Source organism: Ranitomeya variabilis, chromosome 2 (assembly GCF_051348905.1).
Source record: "Ranitomeya variabilis isolate aRanVar5 chromosome 2, aRanVar5.hap1, whole genome shotgun sequence".
Taxonomy (NCBI): domain Eukaryota; kingdom Metazoa; phylum Chordata; class Amphibia; order Anura; family Dendrobatidae; genus Ranitomeya; species Ranitomeya variabilis.
This window is the reverse complement of record NC_135233.1, coordinates 849,454,406-849,473,018: the sequence shown is the minus strand read 5'-3', so window position 1 is coordinate 849,473,018 and position 18,613 is coordinate 849,454,406. Positions and strand designations below refer to the sequence as shown.

General features: G+C 47.5%; 1 protein-coding gene across 1 annotated transcript in view; it reads right to left on the bottom strand.

Moving 5' to 3' along the window:
• The window catches only part of CHRND (cholinergic receptor nicotinic delta subunit), an 85,699-nt gene that overhangs the window by 54,099 nt on the left and 12,987 nt on the right, over nucleotides 1-18,613 (bottom strand). The window contains exon 2 of the mRNA XM_077292916.1: nucleotides 8,916-9,064. Coding sequence (XP_077149031.1) covers nucleotides 8,916-9,064 — 149 coding nt within the window. The remainder of the gene's footprint in view (nucleotides 1-8,915; nucleotides 9,065-18,613) is intronic.

Below are 18,613 nucleotides of genomic sequence, written 5' to 3'. Positions count from 1 at the left end.
TTTCTGCTATGCTGGCTGCCTATTTAACTCCACCTAGATCTTTACTTGTTGCCAGCTGTCGTTGTATTCAGTATTGGTTCAGATCTCTCTGGGACTTCTCTTGTGACCTGTCTCCTCCAGGAGAAGCTAAGTTCATGCTAGTTCATTTTTGCTCATTGCTTTTGGAAAATGTTTCTCAGTATATGATAAGTTCAGTCCAGCTTGCTTATATGCTATTTTCTTGCTTCCTGGAAGCTCTGGGGTGCAGAGTTGCCCCCTCACATCGTGAGTCGGTATGAGGGTCTTTTTGTATTCTCTGCGTGGATATTTTGGTAGTATTTTATACTGACCGCACAGTTCCCTTGCTATCTTCTTACTATTTAGTATTAGTGGGCCTCCTTTGCTTAAACCTGTTTTCATTCCTATGTTTGTATTTTCCTCTTAACTCACCGTCATTATTTGTGGGGGGCTGACTTTACTTTGGGGAAATTTCTCTGAGGCAAGTGAGGCTTTATTTCTCTCTAGGGGTAGCTAGCTCTCAGGCTGTGAAGAGGCGTCTAGGGAGAGTTAGGTACGCTCCACGGCTGCTTATAGTGTGTGTGATAGGATTAGGGTTGCGGTCAGTAAAGTTCCCACATCCCTGGAGCTTGTCCTATATTTCAGGTTTATCTATCAGGTCATTCCAAGTGTTCTTAACCACCAGGTCCATAACAGGGAGGTATGTGCCACATAAGTGCCTTGTTGCTGTAATGTAGCCCGGAGTATTTCTTTGTTGTATATAACCATGTATATATGTGTCTTCCAGGACCTGTGGTGATGTCAGACCACATGGCTAATCATGTGATGGGTTGCTGGGTGTGGTTAGCTCTATATAAGACAGGCAAATGCTTAACACAGGGGACATGTGTGGAGGTGAAACCCTTCTGAGTGTGTTAACGCTACAGGACTGAGCCTGGTGGACTGGACACTATGTTTTTGCTTTTCCTGAACTTAAAGCTATTTTGTTTGCTGTTATCTTTCCATGTGGTTTATGACGTAATAAACCCCGTGAACTTTAAAGGAACGTGCCTCCTGAGTATCAGCCGTCGCACCTGAGTGAGTGGAATCCCTACAATTGGTGGTAGACGTGCGGGCAGCGTTCCCAGCGGAGACGAAAGTCTGTTATTGAATGTCCTGGGTCAAGTCTGTTGTAAGCCAGCCAGGGAAAATGGAGGAACTACTGAAACACTTGGTCCAGTTGCAATCACAGCAGGAGCAATGGCAGCAGGTACAGCAAGAGACCAACAGTCTGTTGATGCAGCAGATACAACAGAGCCAGCAGGAGCAATGGCAGAGCCAGCAGGAGCAACGGCAGCAGATGCAACAGAACCAGCAGGAGCAACGGCAGCAGATGCAACAGAATCAGCAGGATCAACGGGAGCAGATGCAGCTTCTGGCAACCGCCATCCAGGGCAAGACGAGTGCCCCAACCCCAGGTCTGGCTGATGACACCCACGTCCGGAAGACGGTAAGACGCGCATTGCAAAAAATGACCCCCCGGGGATGATGTTGAGGCCTTCCTGACGGTGTTTGAGAGGGTCGCTGAGAGGGAAAAACACCCGCCAGAGCAGTGGGCAGAGGTACTGGCACCATACCTCACGGGAGAACCCCAGAAGGCGTACTATGATTTGACCTTGCAGGATGCCAAAGAATATCACAAATTGAAAGTCGAGATTCTCGCACGTTTGGGGGTGACACTGACTGTCAGGGCACAGCGAGTTCACAGCTGGGCCTATCACCGGGACAAACCGCCTCGCTCTCAAATGTTTGATCTGTTGCACCTGGTCCAGAAATGGCTGCAGCCAGAGTCATGTACACCTGCACAGATGGTGGAACGAGTGATGATGGATCGGTTTGTGCATTCCCTCCCGAGGTCCATACAGACTTGGGTTGCCCAGGGTGATCCCCAGAATGCCGATGAACTGATCGGACTGGTCGAGAGATACCAAGGGATGGAAGGCTCCTTTGGGAGGCAGCCCGTGCCGTACTGGGGGTCCCAGAAAGCTACTGAGTCCCAAAAAGGGGTGGCGCGTCCAAGGTCACAAAGGGCGGGGGAGGTGGTGCCCAAGGTCCCTACGCGTGATATTATTTGCTGGAGGTGCCACGGGCCAGGACATATAGCTGCCCGTTGTTCCCAGACCACTGAGCAGATGGACTGCAGCATGGGACGCCGTTGTTCATACTATGCGTATCCAGCCTGCAGTGTGAACTCTCCACCCAACGAGGGACCTCAAGCATGTCCCGTAAGGGTGAACGGTCGAGCAGCAGTGGCGCTGTTAGACTCAGGGAGCTTAGTGACCCTGATGAGGGCCACTTTCCCTCTCCACCTGCTCCCGGGAAAGAAGGTCGGCGTGCGGTGCATACATGGTGATGCCAAGGACTACCCTTTGGCCTGGGTGGACATTGAAACGGCATGTGGCACTGAGTCCCACATAGTCGGCGTCGTGCAGGACTTGTTACACCGTATAATTATTGGCCGGGATTTCTGTCTGTTTTGGGATTTGTGGGGAAAAGGTTCTGAGCTCCCTAGCAACAGTAGGGAACCCGAGAACCCTGGAAGGGTGTCACCACACCCAGAGACAGACAGGTTTCCTTTTTGTGTGCTGGTTGGGGATGAGGAGGAAGTATCCCCTGCATCTGACACTATGGAGTTAGAGGTAACCGGTGAAAATTTTGGGACTGCCCAACATAGGGACCCCACTCTGAGGGAAGCCTTTAATAATGTCACAGTTATTGACGGGGTGGTACAGGAGCTGGGGGCAGACACAAGATTTCCCCATTTTTTGATGAGTGGGGAGTTGTTGTACCGGGTCACGAAAATAAGGGAGGAGTTGGTAGAGCAGTTGCTAGTGCCGGGTCCATATAGACGGAAGGTGTTGGACATGACCCATTCACACATCTTGGGTGGACACCTAGGGGTGGAAAAAACGCAGGAGCGGGTTGTGCAGAGGTTCTATTGGCCTGGGTGTCACCGGGAAATAGTGAACTACTGCAGGTCCTGCCCTACATGTCAGCTAACTGCTCCCACTCCTCATTTCCGGAACCCCCTTGTGCCCCTGCCCATTATTGAGGTCCCGTTCGAGAGAATTGCCATGGACTTGGTCGGTCCCTTAGTTAAATCAGCCCGGGGCCATCAGTATATATTAGTCATCCTGGACTATGCCACACGCTATCCTGAGGCAATTCCTCTGAGAAATTCTTCCTCGAAGAGTATAGCCCGCAAGTTGGTCCATGCCTTTTCCCGGACAGGTCTGCCGAAGGAGATCCTGACTGACCAGGGGACACCTTTCATGAGCAAAGTGATGAAGGAGTTGTGCAAAGCCCTGAAAATCTCCCAGTTGAGGACCTCGGTGTACCATCTACAGTCAGATGGCCTTGTTGAGATATTTAACAAGACACTGAAGAGCATGCTGAGAAAAGCTATAGAGAAAGATGGTAGAGACTGGGATTGTCTCTTACCCTACCTGATGTTTTCCATTCGTGAAGTTCCACAGGCCTCCACAGGATTCTCACCGTTTGAGCTTCTATATGGCCGACATCCGCGAGGACTCCTGGATATAGCCAAGGAAACCTGGGAAGCCGAAGTCACGCCCCACAGAAGCGTCATTGAGCATGTGGCCCTGATGCAGCAGAGGATTGCAAAGGTGATGCCTATTGTGAAAGAACACCTACTCCAGGCACAAGAAGCTCAGGCCAGAGTCTACAACCAGTCTGCAAGAGTGAGGCAGTTTAATCCGGGAGACCGAGTTCTTGTGTTAGTTCCGACGGTGGAGAGCAAGTTCTTGGCCAAATGGCAAGGGCAATATGAGGTTGTCGAGAAACTTGGTGAAGTAAATTATAAAATTCACCAACCAGGAAGACGGAAACCATTCTGTTATGATCCCAATGGCAGAGGATCTCTGATATTCCGGCAAGATAGCAAAAATATAAATACTGCTCTAGGGAGGTGGAAACTGGGCTAACCGCATACCTGATCCTGACACAAACAACTAAAAGTAGCCGGTGAACGTGCCTACGTTGGTTCTAGACGTCTCGAGCCAGCCGGAGAACTGACTACCCCTAGAGGGAAAAAATAAGACCTTGCTTGCCTCCAGAGAAATTGAACCCCAAAGATATAGAAAGCCCCCAACAAATAATAACGGTGAGGCAAGAAGAAAACACAAACGTAGAGATGAACTAGATTCAGCAAAGTGAGGCCCAATAGTCTAGATAGCAGAAAATAGATAGTGGACTATGCGGTTAGCAGAAAACCCTACAAAACATCCACGCTGAACATTCAAGAACCCCCACACCGACTGACGGTGTGGAGGGAGAATATCAGCCCCCTAGAGCTTCCAGCGAGTCAAAAATCAAATGTAAAGCAAGCTGGACAAAAACACTGAATAATGCAAACGATGCAAAATTGTACAAAACAGACTTAGCTTTTCTTGCATGAGGCAGACTGAAAGGTATCCGGAGGAGACCAAATAGGTCTGGATACAACGATGCCAGGCAAGAGACTGAGTCCAGAGGAGACTCAAATAGGAAACACCCGCTGCTTAACGACACAGCTGGAGCTCAGGCCTGCAACAAGACATACCTAACACAATACCGTTAGTGACCACCAGAGGGAGCCCAGAAACACAGTTCACAACACCATTCCAAGTATACCATGTCAACCTCATCAAGCCGTGGCAAGATAGAGAGCCGACAGTATCTCCATCATTGTTAAGCAACCCAGAAGGTGAGGTTGGAGCGGTTACTATAGCGGAGACGCTATCGAAGTCCCAGAAACAGCAGTGCCGGGAGTTACTCCAGAAAAACAGGGACCTGTTTTCAGAGTTGCCAGGACACACGAAGGTCATAGAGCACGAGGTCCTAACAGAGTCACATGTGCGGGTGAACGTGAAGCCCTATCGTATTCCTGAGGCTCGTCGAGAAGTTATCTCCAAGGAAGTGGAGCGTATGTTGAAGCTTGGAGTCATCGAGGAATCCAAGAGCGGTTGGTCGAGCCCAATTGTCCTGGTCCCAAAACCTGATGGAGAATGGAGGTTTTGCAACGACTATCAGAAGTTGAATGAGGTCTCCAAGTTTGACGCTTATCCCATGCCCCGTGTTGATGAGCTCATCGAAAGGCTTGAGCACGCCAGATATATATCCACCTTGGATTTGACAAAGGGGTATTGGCAGATCCCCTTGGCACAGGAAGCCAAGGAGAAGACGGCCTTTTCGACACCTGATGGATGCTTCCAGTATGTCCGGATGCCGTTTGGCCTACAGGGAGCTCCGGCGACCTTCCAGAGGGCTATGGATAGAGTCCTTGCACCCCATAAGGCCTACGCTGCTGCGCACCTAGATGATATCGTCATCTTTAGCCCGGACTGGGAGAGTCATCTGGAGAAAGTCCAAGCGGTGTTTGATGCTCTAAGAGAGGCGGGGTTTACAATAAACCCGAAGAAGTGTGCCTTGGGTAAGGAAGAAGCTAAATACCTAGGCTATATAGTGGGTCGTGGAGAAATAAAGCCCCAAATCAGGAAAGTGGAGGCAATCCAAACATGGCCGAAACCACTCTCCAAAAAGCAAGTTAAAGCCTTTCTGGGAATCGTGGGATATTACAGGAGGTTCATCCCGAACTTCGCCACAGTGGCTGCGCCTCTGACGGATCTGCTAAAGGGGACAAAATCAGTGATGGTTAAATGGTCCGAAGAGACAGAGTCAGCCTTCCAAGAGTTGAAAGGGGCTCTATGTAAGCAGCCCGTTCTGATGGCCCCAGATTTTAATAAAGAATTTATTCTTCAGACAGATGCCTCAGATGTTGGGGTAGGAGCAGTCCTTTCCCAAGAGCTACATGGGGAGGAGCATCCTGTCCTCTATCTGAGTAGAAAGCTGTCCTCATCTGAGAAGAACTACTCAGTCGTGGAAAAGAGTGTTTGGCCATAAAGTGGGCGGTGGACATGTTACGGTACTATCTGCTTGGTCATAAATTCAGATTGATATCTGACCATGCCCCACTAAGATGGATGAGGGAAACAAAGGGTAGAAATGCTAGGGTCACCCGTTGGTTCTTAGCCCTGCAGGACTTCAGTTTCCATGTGGAACATAGGGCCGGAAAGCTGCACGGTAATGCGGATGCCCTATCAAGAATCCCTTGTTTAGTGGGGAAAAGTGCCAAGCCCCACGGCTTTAGGCAGAGGGGGGAGGTATGTAGCATGGCTAAAGGGTGTGTAGTCGACGGGAGGTATGTGCCACATAAGTGCCTTGTTGCTGTAATGTAGCCCGGAGTATTTCTTTGTTGTATATAACCATGTATATATGTGTCTTCCAGGACCTGTGGTGATGTCAGACCACATGGCTAATCATGTGATGGGTTGCTGGGTGTGGTTAGCTCTATATAAGACAGGCAAATGCTTAACACAGGGGACATGTGTGGAGGTGAAACCCTCCTGAGTGTGTTAACGCTACAGGACTGAGCCTGGTGGACTGGACACTTTGTTTTTGCTTTTCCTGAACTTAAGGCTATTTTGTTTGCTGTTATCTTTCCATGTGGTTTATGACGTAATAAACCCCGTGAACTTTAAAGGAACGTGCCTCCTGAGTATCAGCCGTCGCACCTGAGTGAGTGGAATCCCTACAATACGTAACACCATGTACTTATGGGCGTGCCATGGAGGTTGCAATTCTAGAATACGACAGCATTGTAGGATAATGGGTCCTTGGTCCCTTTACATCTGATTTTTCTCAAATGTTTATCAGGTAATGTGTGCCTTTTTTTGTCAAATTGTCTCTTCATAGTAGCAGTCCTAAAAGTCTTTTTCTCAGCACATTTTGTACGACCCTGTTGACTATTTGCAGCAAAACTTTTTATGGTTCTGAGATAACACCCCAATATATTATCAATTTCAAGGGTGGTGCATCTCTCTTTAAGACTTGTAACAATTTTTCCACTTTTCAGAGTCAGTTAAATCTCTTTTTTGCCCCGATTTGTCTGAGGAAAACAAGTTGTCTAATAATTCTGCACACTTTGATAGAAGGTTATGATATCCTCAGGCCCCATCGTCCCTCATTACACAAAAACACATTACCTGATCTGCTTCATCCAAAAAGCATTCAAAGTTAAACAGCTTGGAGTTGGAAAATATGGAAACAAACGATGATATGGTCGTCAAAATACAGGTCCTTCTCAAAAAATTAGCATATAGTGTTAAATTTAATTATTTACCATAATGTAATGATTACAATTAAACTTTCATATATTATAGATTCATTATCCACCAACTGAAATTTGTCAGGTCTTTTATTGTTTTAATACTGATGATTTTGGCATACAACTCCTGATAACCCAAAAAACCTGTCTCAATAAATTAGCATATCAAGAAAAGGTTCTCTAAATGACCTATTACCCTAATCTTCTGAATCAACTAATTAACTCTAAACACATGCAAAAGATACCTGAGGCTTTTAAAAACTCCCTGCCTGGTTCATTACTCAAAACCCCCTATCATGGGTAAGACTAGCGACCTGACAGATGTCAAGAAGGCCATCATTGACACCCTCAAGCAAGAGGGTAAGACCCAGAAAGAAATTTCTCAACAAATAGGCTGTTCCCAGAGTGCTGTATCAAGGCACCTCAATGGTAAGTCTGTTGGAAGGAAACAATGTGGCAGAAAACGCTGTACAACGAGAAGAGGTGACCGGACCCTGAGGAAGATTGTGGAGAAGGACCGATTCCAGACCTTGGGGAACCTGAGGAAGCAGTGGACTGAGTCTGGTGTGGAAACATCCAGAGCCACCGTGCACAGGCGTGTGCAGGAAATGGGCTACAGGTGCCGCATTCCCCAGGTAAAGCCACTTTTGAACCATAAACAGCGGCAGAAGCGCCTGACCTGGGCTACAGAGAAGCAGCACTGGACTGTTGCTAAGTGGTCCCAAGTACTTTTTTCTGATGAAAGCAAATTTTGCATGTCATTCGGAAATCAAGGTGCCAGAGTCTGGAGGAAGACTGGGGAGAAGGAAATGCCAAAATGCCTGAAGTCCAGTGTCAAGTACCCACAGTCAGTGATGGTGTGGGGTGCCATGTCAGCTGCTGGTGTTGGTCCACTGTGTTTCATCAAGGGCAGGGTCAATGCAGCTAGCTATCAGGAGATTTTGGAGCACTTCATGCTTCCATCGGCTGAAATGCTTTATGGAGATGAAGATTTCATTTTTCAGCACGACCTGGCACCAGCTCACAGTGCCAAAACCACTGGTAAATGGTTTACTGACCATGGTATTACTGTGCTCAATTGGCCTGCCAACTCTCCTGACCTGAACCCCATAGAGAATCTGTGGGATATTGTGAAGAGAAAGTTGAGAGACGCAAGACCCAACACTCTGGATGAGCTTAAGGCCGCTATTGAAGCATCCTGGGCCTCCATAACATCTCAGCAGTGTCACAGGCTGATTGCCTCCATGCCACGCCGCATTGAAGCAGTCATTTCTGCCAAAGGATTCCCGACCAAGTATTGAGTGCATAACTGAACATTATTATTTGATGGTTTTTTTGTTTGTTATTAAAAAACACTTTTATTTGATTGGACGGGTGAAATATGCTAATTTATTGAGACAGGTTTTTTGGGTTATCAGGAGTTGTATGCCAAAATCATCAGTATTAAAACAATAAAAGACCTGACAAATTTCAGTTGGTGGATAATGAATCTATAATATATGAAAGTTTAATTGTAATCATTACATTATGGTAAATAATGAAATTTAACACTATATGCTAATTTTTTGAGAAGGACCTGTACTCACTGGACTTAATAATTGTGCACACAGTGTATATTAGGTTATGGAGATTCTGTAGTTATTATAAAATTAGTGACTAAAGCAAGGGTAGTTGGTCACCAATGGTGCTACCATGACATGACATTCAGACTTACAAGTGAGATAAGATTGGAGAGAGTCAAAGCAATGTATACATCAACTGTCTCATCAGGACTTTCCACAGGCCGGAGATCATTCCTGTAGCCTTTCTCCTGAAACAGGTATCTGAGCAAATGTCCTTCTTCACTTTCTGATGTAGCACTCACTGTAGATAGATCAATGGCAGACATTACACTTTATTCACCAACATCAGAACAACACACCATATAAGTGCACACACAGACACACATACAACACACACATATCAAAATGCAGATACCAGGGCCGAACTGGGACAAAAAAGCAGCCTTACCACACAAATCCCACCAGCCCACATACTATAACACGTCCCACCCCCGATCAATGGATTTTTATTTACTTACTCCAGCGGTTTGTTTTTTTTCAGCGCTGGAGTGGTGCTTCAAGTGTAAACCACTAGCCCCAGTGATATTCTCACCCTCCGGCGTCTTCCCTGCTTTTCAGTACCGCTCCGGTCCCATGGTGTAAGCGCAGCTTCTGACAGCCAGAAGTCAGAAGTTACATCACAAGCTGTCAATACAAGGTTATAAGAGCCAGAACAAGGCAAGGACAAGGTTCTCATAGCCTTGTACTGAAAAGAGACCTCTGCACTGCTCCATGAAACACTAGAGCTGCCGGCAGGTCACTTTTCACAGGAGACAAACCGTCGCAATGCTGGAAACCAATGATGGCAGCGGAAGGTGAACATGAGACAGGGGGCAGCGGGATTCCATTTAAAGTACTAATCCATCAGTACAATAAAAAAAAATTATGAATTGGTGCTTTAAAGGAGTTATGTGAGGAGCCACATGTGAATGGCACCACAGTGAGAAGGATCGACCACAGCTCTATTTACATGATGCTCTTCAGAGCTCCGGTTCTCGAGGTTATGAGGGTCCCAGAGATTAGCAAGTTATCCCATATCCCGAGGGGAGGGGATTACTTGGGGTAACGCATTTAAACAGGTTTTCCAAGATTTATATTTGTTTGGCCATAGGAATAAAAAACAAACCATTAATGACAATCCAGAAGTGTAATGCAGCCTGTCCGACAACAAGACCGGAGAAGTGTATATATACAGTGTACAGGGAGGGCCAGATATGGGGATAAACCTGGGTGGGCCATGTATATGGATACACCTAAATAAAATGGGAATGGTTGGTGATATCAACTTCCTGTTTGTGGCACATTAGTATATGGGAGGGGGAAATCTTTTCAAGATGGGTGGTGACCATGGCGACCATTTTGTAGTCGGCCATTTTGTATCCAACTTTATAAATGGCCCACCCAGGTGTATCCATATAAATGGCCCACCCTGTATATATACAGAATAAGGCCTTGTTCATATGTTCAGTATTTGACATCAATATTTGTAAACCACAACCAGGAGTGGGTGATAAATACAGAAGTGGTGATGTGTTTCTATTATACTTTTCCTCTGATTGTTCCACTCTTGGTTTTTGCTACAAATACTAATGTAAAATACTGACCAAATACTGGTGAATGTGGCCTTAATACAAATACTGAGAATTACACCCAGTATACAGGTCAGGAGAAGTGGTACTGTGCAAAGTGTGTGTGTGTGTGTCTCCACACTAATTACTACATGTGTGTACTGTACCAACACGCGGACTATATTGTAGTACAGTATGTCCTGTGGAGCTGTGATATTGTTCTTTAGTGGGCGCTGCACCTGTGTATATAAGTTATAGTGGGCGTCCACACCATATAGAGAGCTCCACACTATATACTGTGTTATAAAGCCTGGTATGGAGCAGTGTGTATATTATACAGTGTAGAGATGTGCCTGTGTATATAGTATAGAGTCCACACTATCTAATACACACAGCACCATATTATGTACACATATCTACACTATAAATTTACCCAGCACCTTACTATATGCTACATACACAAGTCCTCACTATATACCTAAAGGGAACCTGTCACCCCCCCAGGCGTTTGTAACTAAAAGAGCCACCTTGTGCAGCACTAATGCTGCATTCTGACAAGGTGGCTCTTTTAGTTATTGGTGCTGTAACTTCAGAAATAATCCATTTTATAATTTGTCCCAAATACCTTGAATCAGTCCTGGAGGAAGGTCTTTCCCCCCCCTGCTGCAGACGCCACACAGCCGTCACTCATGTCCTCTTGGCGCCGGGCGCTGCCTCCTCAGCGCTGTTTTCAAATGAGCCGGCGCCTGCACTCTTTTCTCATGCCTTGGGCAGGCGCAGTGAGCGCTGCCCGTCCTCTGTCCTCATATGCAGTCTAGCTGACTGCGCCTGTGCGGCCGCCCTGCCCGAGATCCCGCCCCGCAGTCTCTTCTGATTTATTCTCACTGCAGGGCTGGGATTCCTGGGCATGCGCAGTGCATATCTAAGCCTCTCTCTCGTCTCCCTCCACCTTCTACAGACTGTGCATCGTCAGCTGATCCCTAATCGCCGAGGCATACGATTAGGGATCAGCTGACTCCGCACAGTCTGAAGAAGGCGGAGCGAGATGAAAGAGAGGCTTAGATATGCACTGCTCATGCCCAGGAATCCCAGCCCCGCAGTGAGAATAAATCAGAAGAGACTGTGGGGCGGGATCTCGGGCAGGGCGGCCTCACAGGCGCAGTCAGCTAGACTGCATATGAGGACAGAGGACGGGCAGCGCTCACTGCGCCTGCCCAAGGCATGAGAAAAGAGTGCAGGCGCCAGCTTATTTCAAAATAGCGCCGAGGAGGCGGCGCCCGGCGCCAAGAGGACATGAGTGATGGCGGTGCTGCGTCTGCAGCAGGGGGGGGGGGAAAGACCTTCCTCCAGGACTGATGAAAGGTATTTGGGACAAATTACAAAATGGATTATTTCTGAAGTTACAGCACCAATAACTAAAAGAGCCACCTTGTCAGAATGCAGCATTAGTTCTGCACAAGGTGGCTCTTAGGGTACGTTCACACAGGACTTTTTGCTGCGTATTTTTGCTGCGTTTTTTTATGCTAATTTTCAGCTGCTTTTTACAGTACCAGCAAAGCCTTAGGGTATGTTTCCACGTTCAGGAAACGCTGCGTTTTTGACGCTGCGTTTTTCTGCAGCGTCAAAAACGCAGCGTCCAGATGTTACAGCATAGTGGATGGGATTTTATGAAATCCAGACTCCACTATGCGTTAAAAAACGCATGCGTTTTTGCCGCAAAAACGCATGCGTGGTGCGTTTTTTCGAAACGCAGCATGTTGCTACTATGAGCAAAACACGCAGGTACACCGCAGGTGACCTGCCAGTGACCTTAGGTGCAGTTTTGGTCAGGATTTTACCTGCATAAAATCCTGACCAAAGCCTGAAGCAAAACTGACCGTGGAAACATACCCTATGAGATTTCAGAAATCTCATGCACACACATTGGGTTTTTGTTTGATCAGTATTTTCTGCTTTGCTGCGTTTTTTGGACATAGGGCATGTCACTTCTTTCAGCGTTTTTGCTGCGTTTTTGCAGCGTTTTTTCACCCATTGACTTGAATGGGTGATGGAAAAAACGCTGCAAAAACGCAGCAAAAACGCATGTAGCATTATTTGCTGCGTTTTTTGTGCAGAAAAATCATGGCCAGCAGGAAGTGATCTCACAGCCAAGAGCTTAGGGGTGTGGTTGTGAGGTGTGAAGAGCCATTGTGAGCCATTGTGAGGTGTGAAGAGCCATTGTGAGGTGTCCTGATTGTGATCTATTGTGAGGGAGTTTCTGGTAGTGAGGTGTGAAGAGCCATTGTGAGCCATTGTGAGGTGTGAAGAGCCATTGTGATCTATTGTGAGGGAGTTCCTGGTAGTGAGGTGTGAAGAGCCATTGTGAGCCATTGTGAGGTGTGAAGAGCCATTGTGAGGTGTCCTGATTGTGATCTATTGTGAGGGAGTTTCTGGTAGTGAGGTGTTAGCCATGTCTTGGTATAGGAGGATGAGCATTAATGTTTCCCAACTAATCATGGAGGTAATATTTTTTTTAAATTTGTGATATATCTATCTATCCGATTGTTTGCAATGGTACACTTTGCGATGCTCATGTGCTGTTATGTACATGTTCATGTGTTCTGCATGTGTATGTTTGTATCTTCCTTGTCATGAATGTTGGCTTCATTTCATCTTGCATTTGGTAATTACTTTTTCATTTATTTTTCCAAGGTGGAAGCAATGCCTGTAATTTGGGATGTAGCTTGCTCAAACTACAGTGATCGTCAAAAAAAGGACGATGCATGGCATGTAATTCGCCGTAAATTGTTCCCCCGCTGGGATGAAGGCGATGCTAAGCTCCACTGGGGTCACTCGACTTTATTATCATGCACAAATAGACAAAAAAATGCACCAAAACCGCACAAGAAACGCATGTATTATAAGCAGCTGAAAATTGGCATAAAATACGCAGCAAAAATACGCAGCAAAAAAGTCCTGTGTGAACTTACCCAAAAAACGCACCAAATACGCACCAAAAAAACGCACCTAAATTAGCATTAAAAAACGCAGCAAAAATACGCAGCAAAAAAGTCCTGTGTGAACTTATAGTTACAAACGCCTGGGGGGGGGTGACAGGTTCCCTTTAAAGGGAACCTATCAGAAGGATTATGCACAGTAACCTACAGTGTCAGGTCGGCTCCGTTACACTAATTAAAATGATACCTGGGTGATGAAATTCATCTTGTGGTTGTTGAGCAATCTTTATTTTCAATTTTGAGTTAATTATATGCTCGTGCTCTGGGGCGGCCTGTAAGGGGAAGCCATGTGGTGCTCTGATTAGCTATTCATAATGCAGACTGCTGACAGGTCACTGATCCCTCACTGACCTGCGACCCTATTTTACATACTGAATATTATATATATATATATATATATATATATATATACAGTATATATATATATATATATATTTGGAAAAAAAATCCCCTTCTGCAGGCTGACTCTGGCGGTGTCACCTGCGCTGCAGCCTGATCGTATATGTAATGTGTATATACAGTAATTCATTTGTTTAGGGTTATCCTGAAATTCATAAAACAAAATCAGTTTGAAAATGGTGCCGGCCGCACCTGTGCAGTAGCAGCTATCGGTGTATATAAAGGTGGTCCAATAGCTGATACTACGCAGGCGGCGCCATCTTTGTAGAGAAAAAACATTTCTTTCTCCAAGACACACATGCATGCTCACCCACACTGCAAAACACACGCACACATTGGAAAAGACACACACATGCACGCTCACACACATACACATTGCAAAAGACACATGCACGCTCACCCACCCTGCAAAACACATGCACACATTGGAAAATATGCACACATGCACGCTCACACACATTGTAAAAGACACACACATGCAAGCTCAAAGCCATAGGAAAAACACATATGCACGCTCAAAGACATAGAAAAAACACACATGCACGCTCACACATAGGAAAATACACAAGCACGCTCACACACATAGGAAAACACACATGCATGCTCACACACATAGGAAAACACATACACTCTCACACACATAGGAAAACACACATGCACGCTCACACGCATAGGAAAACACACATGCACACTCACATGCATAGGAAAACCCACATGCACACTTACACGCATAGGAAAACATATGCAGCGCCCCAGAGTCCTGGTCGTTGCAGTACTATGGCTCTGCCGCTAAGGGGGGCTATGGTACGTCTGATGGCACTGAAGGAGTTCATCTGACCAGGTATCACATACACCAATACATTTCACAGTCGGGCCTCCAGGGGGAGCTAAGGGTACTATTCATTAGGCCACTCCTCACATACTGGTAAAACTGGGGGTCAGGCAGGAAGTTAGAGAGAAAGCTGACTGGGTTGGAACCAGGCAACACCTTGTGGCAGAGGGTGTTGTGGGGGAAGATTCGGTAGGGTCCCTGTCAGGTTTGGGACCCTGACAGAGGCCTGGCAACGAGAGAGAACGTCACGGGACCGTGCCTGCTCAGCATAGCGGCGGTGCCCTAAGAATGGATCAGAAGCGAGATATATTCTGCTGAGTGAGAAACGAGATCAAAGCAAGAAGGAGAATACCAGTAGGAGTCGTGCTGTAAGACCGAGGCAACATCCTACTGAGGCGCACAACCGGCGGCCGGAACGCCGAGGAAGTATTTCTATATATAGCTTCAGGCAATACTTCAAACCAATGGCAGGACAGTCAGTCACAGGCGGGCTGTCTCACCTAAATCACCTAAGAAGACATAGGGGGCAACCTGTGGAGAGGGGCGACTCTAGGGTCCCGGAAGAGCTCCGAGCCTACCCGTCATACGGGTGCGTCCCAACCATAACACCGGGAGGGACGGATTAGCAGAACATCATCTAATCGAGTTGTGAGGGAACACGAGAAACAGAAACAACAGTTGTGGGGACTTTCCGTAAGCACAGCAGGGGAGGACCACAACACATAGCGCTAGCAGGAAGGCACAGATTTCCACCTGCAAAGGGAACTCTGGAGGTGCCATCGGACCGGCCGGACTTGCGCAGCCTGGTGAACCGTATTCCGGACTGAGGACCCAGAGACCTTCAGTAAAGAGGTAAAGAGACTGCAACCTGGTGTCCTCGTTATTTACTGCACCGCACCACCACCACTATCCACATCTATTACTGTACGCCCCTCAGCAGGGTCACGGACCGGGTCTAGCCACCGTGACAACCCCAGAGCAGAGACTCAGAGGCCCGGTACCGGGTACCCCTCGGCCCTGCGGCAGTGGGGGCGCTACAACTTGGCGTCACGAACAGGATCTACTTAAGCTTGAAGAATCAGGTCATGTGTGCCTTGGAACTGTGATTTATTGTACTTGGACTGTGACTTATTACAAGGACTGTGCTGTGCCATTTGCCGCCAAAATCCGCTGCCATTACAGCGCTGAGGAGAGCGCAGGAGAAGAAGAGGGGCGTGGAGTGGGCGTAGGCAAGCTGGAAAGCGCGAACGACGATGGCCGCCCAGTCTAAGTATTTCTGCACCGTGAGGACGTGTCCGTCAGCAGCCGAGATCCGCCTCCTGAATCTCAATGGAGGGCGGAGACAACGAAAACGAAACCGCCCACGAAGGAGAGAGCGGGAAAAGGACCAGGAAGAAGGAGTCAGCGACATGGAGGATGCCATGGCGAGCCTCCCGGAGTCGGAGCGTGGGGAAGGAGCAGAGGACTCCCCCAGCTACCCGGAGGGGCACCGCAGCCAGACCTCCACAGTTGGCGCTGACCTCCTGCAGACCGGAGCGGACGAGCTGATCCACCAACTCCTGCGAACGCAGCTGAGCACCGAGGCCGGGTGGAAGAAGTCCATCAACGGGAGCCTCACCAGATATCTGTCGGCAGCCTCGTCTGGTCCGGAGCAAGAAAGAAGTTCCAGCGCTCCAAAGCCAGAAAGCAAGGCCCTGCCGGAAAGCGAGATGCTGCAAATGGAGATGGCAGCGCAAGGCCCTGCAACCAGCGTTCCAGATCCCAGCGGAGACGGAGCAGATCGGCACCGGAGGGACCGCATCTGAAGCAGGTATGAAGAACAACCCTGCCCCGCCAGCAGAGGACCTGCTGGTAGGCCCCGTCGCGGCACCCCCTCTCCCTGGGACCTATAGATTCCAGCGCCTTACACCCTGGGATCAGGCCCAGGGTATGGAGCACTTCTTAAAGGCTCCGATCTCGTCGATCACCTTGCCGAGCGAGGTCTATGCGGAGCTACGGCCGCCAGAGCAAGAGTAAACCTCGATGCCATGGATATGTAAATAGTTAACTGTTTGTTTTCCTGCTTTTTGCTGCTTTATACCCGTCTAGGGTTAACTCTTAAAGGGATCCCTTTGTTGACCCGGGATCCCTATTGTTTTTGTTTGTTTTCTACGTTTTGCACAAGTTATCAAAGAACTGCTGAATCATGAACAGTGCATGATACAAACTCCTTGTATATAGTTTGCACCTTCTTAAAGGTGCTCTCTACTGGTTTTACATAAAAGACGGACTCTTTGCGAAGATACGGTTCTTGGAACTTGCACTGGAGTCCTTGCTGCATATGGACTTGCGGCTTGAGAAGTTGCACTACCTCAAAGAGACTTGGTCCCCTCTTAAAGGGGATGTTCATATCCTGCACTTATGAACGGTATTGCCTTAAGATGGTTGAATGGCAATAATGTCTTGAAAAGAAAGTATTGATGATGTTGATATGTGAAAGTTAAATGTAACTACCTAGTTGATTGTAAGAAATGTTTAATAATGTCAATAGAAGAATGAGGACAGGAAGTGAACCCGTAGGGGTTAGTGGTGAGTCCTCTTAGGAGCCATATAGGGATGGCTCAGTGATCTTGAACTGAAAGGAAAATATGTTCTATACTGTGTATAGTGTTATGATCCCAATGGCAGAGGATCTCTGATATTCCGGCAAGATAGCAAAAACATAAACACTGCTCTAGGGAGGTGGAAACTGGGCTAACCGCATACCTGATCCTAACACAAACAACTAGAAGCAGCCGGTGAACGTGCCTACGTTGGTTCTAGACGTCTCGAGCCAGCCGGAGAACTGTCTACCCCTAGAGGGAAAATAAGACCTCACTTGCCTCCAGAGAAATTGAACCCCAAAGATATAGAAAGCCCCCAACAAATAATAACGGTGAGGCAAGAAGAAAACACAAACGTAGAGATGAACTAGATTTCAGCAAAGTGAGGCCCACTAGTCTAGATAGGCAGAAAATAGATAGTGGACTATGCGGTCAGCAGAAAACCCTACGAAAACATCCACGCTGAACATTCAAGAACCCCCACACCGACTGACGGTGCGGGGGGAGAACATCAGCACCCTTAGAGCTTCCAGCGAGCCAGAAAATCAAATATAAGCAAGCTGGACAAAAACACTGAAAAATGCAAACAATCCAAATTGTTCAAAACAGACTTAGCTTTTCTTGCATGAGACAGACTGAAAGGAATCCGGAGGAGACCATATAGGTCTGGATACAACGATGCCAGGCAAGAGACTGAGTCCAGAGGAGACTTAAATAGGGAACACTCGCTGCTTAACGACACAGCTGGAGCTCAGGCCTGCAACAAGACATGCCTAACACAATACCGTTAGTGACCACCAGAGGGAGCCCAGAAACACAGTTCACCACAGTACCCCCCCCCTTGAGGAGGGGTCACCGAACCCTCACCAAGACCCCCAGGGCGAACAGGATGAGCAGCATGAAAGGAATGAACCAAATCAGCCGCATGAACATCAGAGGCGACAACCCAGGAATTATCCTCCTGACCATAGCCTTTCCACTTAACTAAATACTGGAGCTTCCGTCTAGAGATACGAGAATCCAGAATCTTCTCCACCACGTACTCCAACTCGCCCTCAACCAAAACCGGGGCAGGAGGCTCAACAGCAGGAACCACAGGCACCACGTACCGCCGCAACAAGGACCTATGGAACACATTATGAATAGCAAATGACGCTGGGAGGTCCAAGCGAAAAGACACCGGGTTAAGGATTTCCAAAATCTTATAAGGACCGATAAAGCGAGGCTTGAACTTAGGAGAGGAGACTTTCAAAGGAACATGCCGAGAAGACAACCAAACCAAATCCCCAATACGAAGTCGGGGACCCACACCGCGGCGGCGGTTGGCAAAACGCTGGGCCTTGTCTTGTGACAATCTCAAATTGTCCACCACATGGTTCCAAATCCGCTGCAACCTATCCACCACAGAATCAACCCCAGGACAGTCAGAAGGTT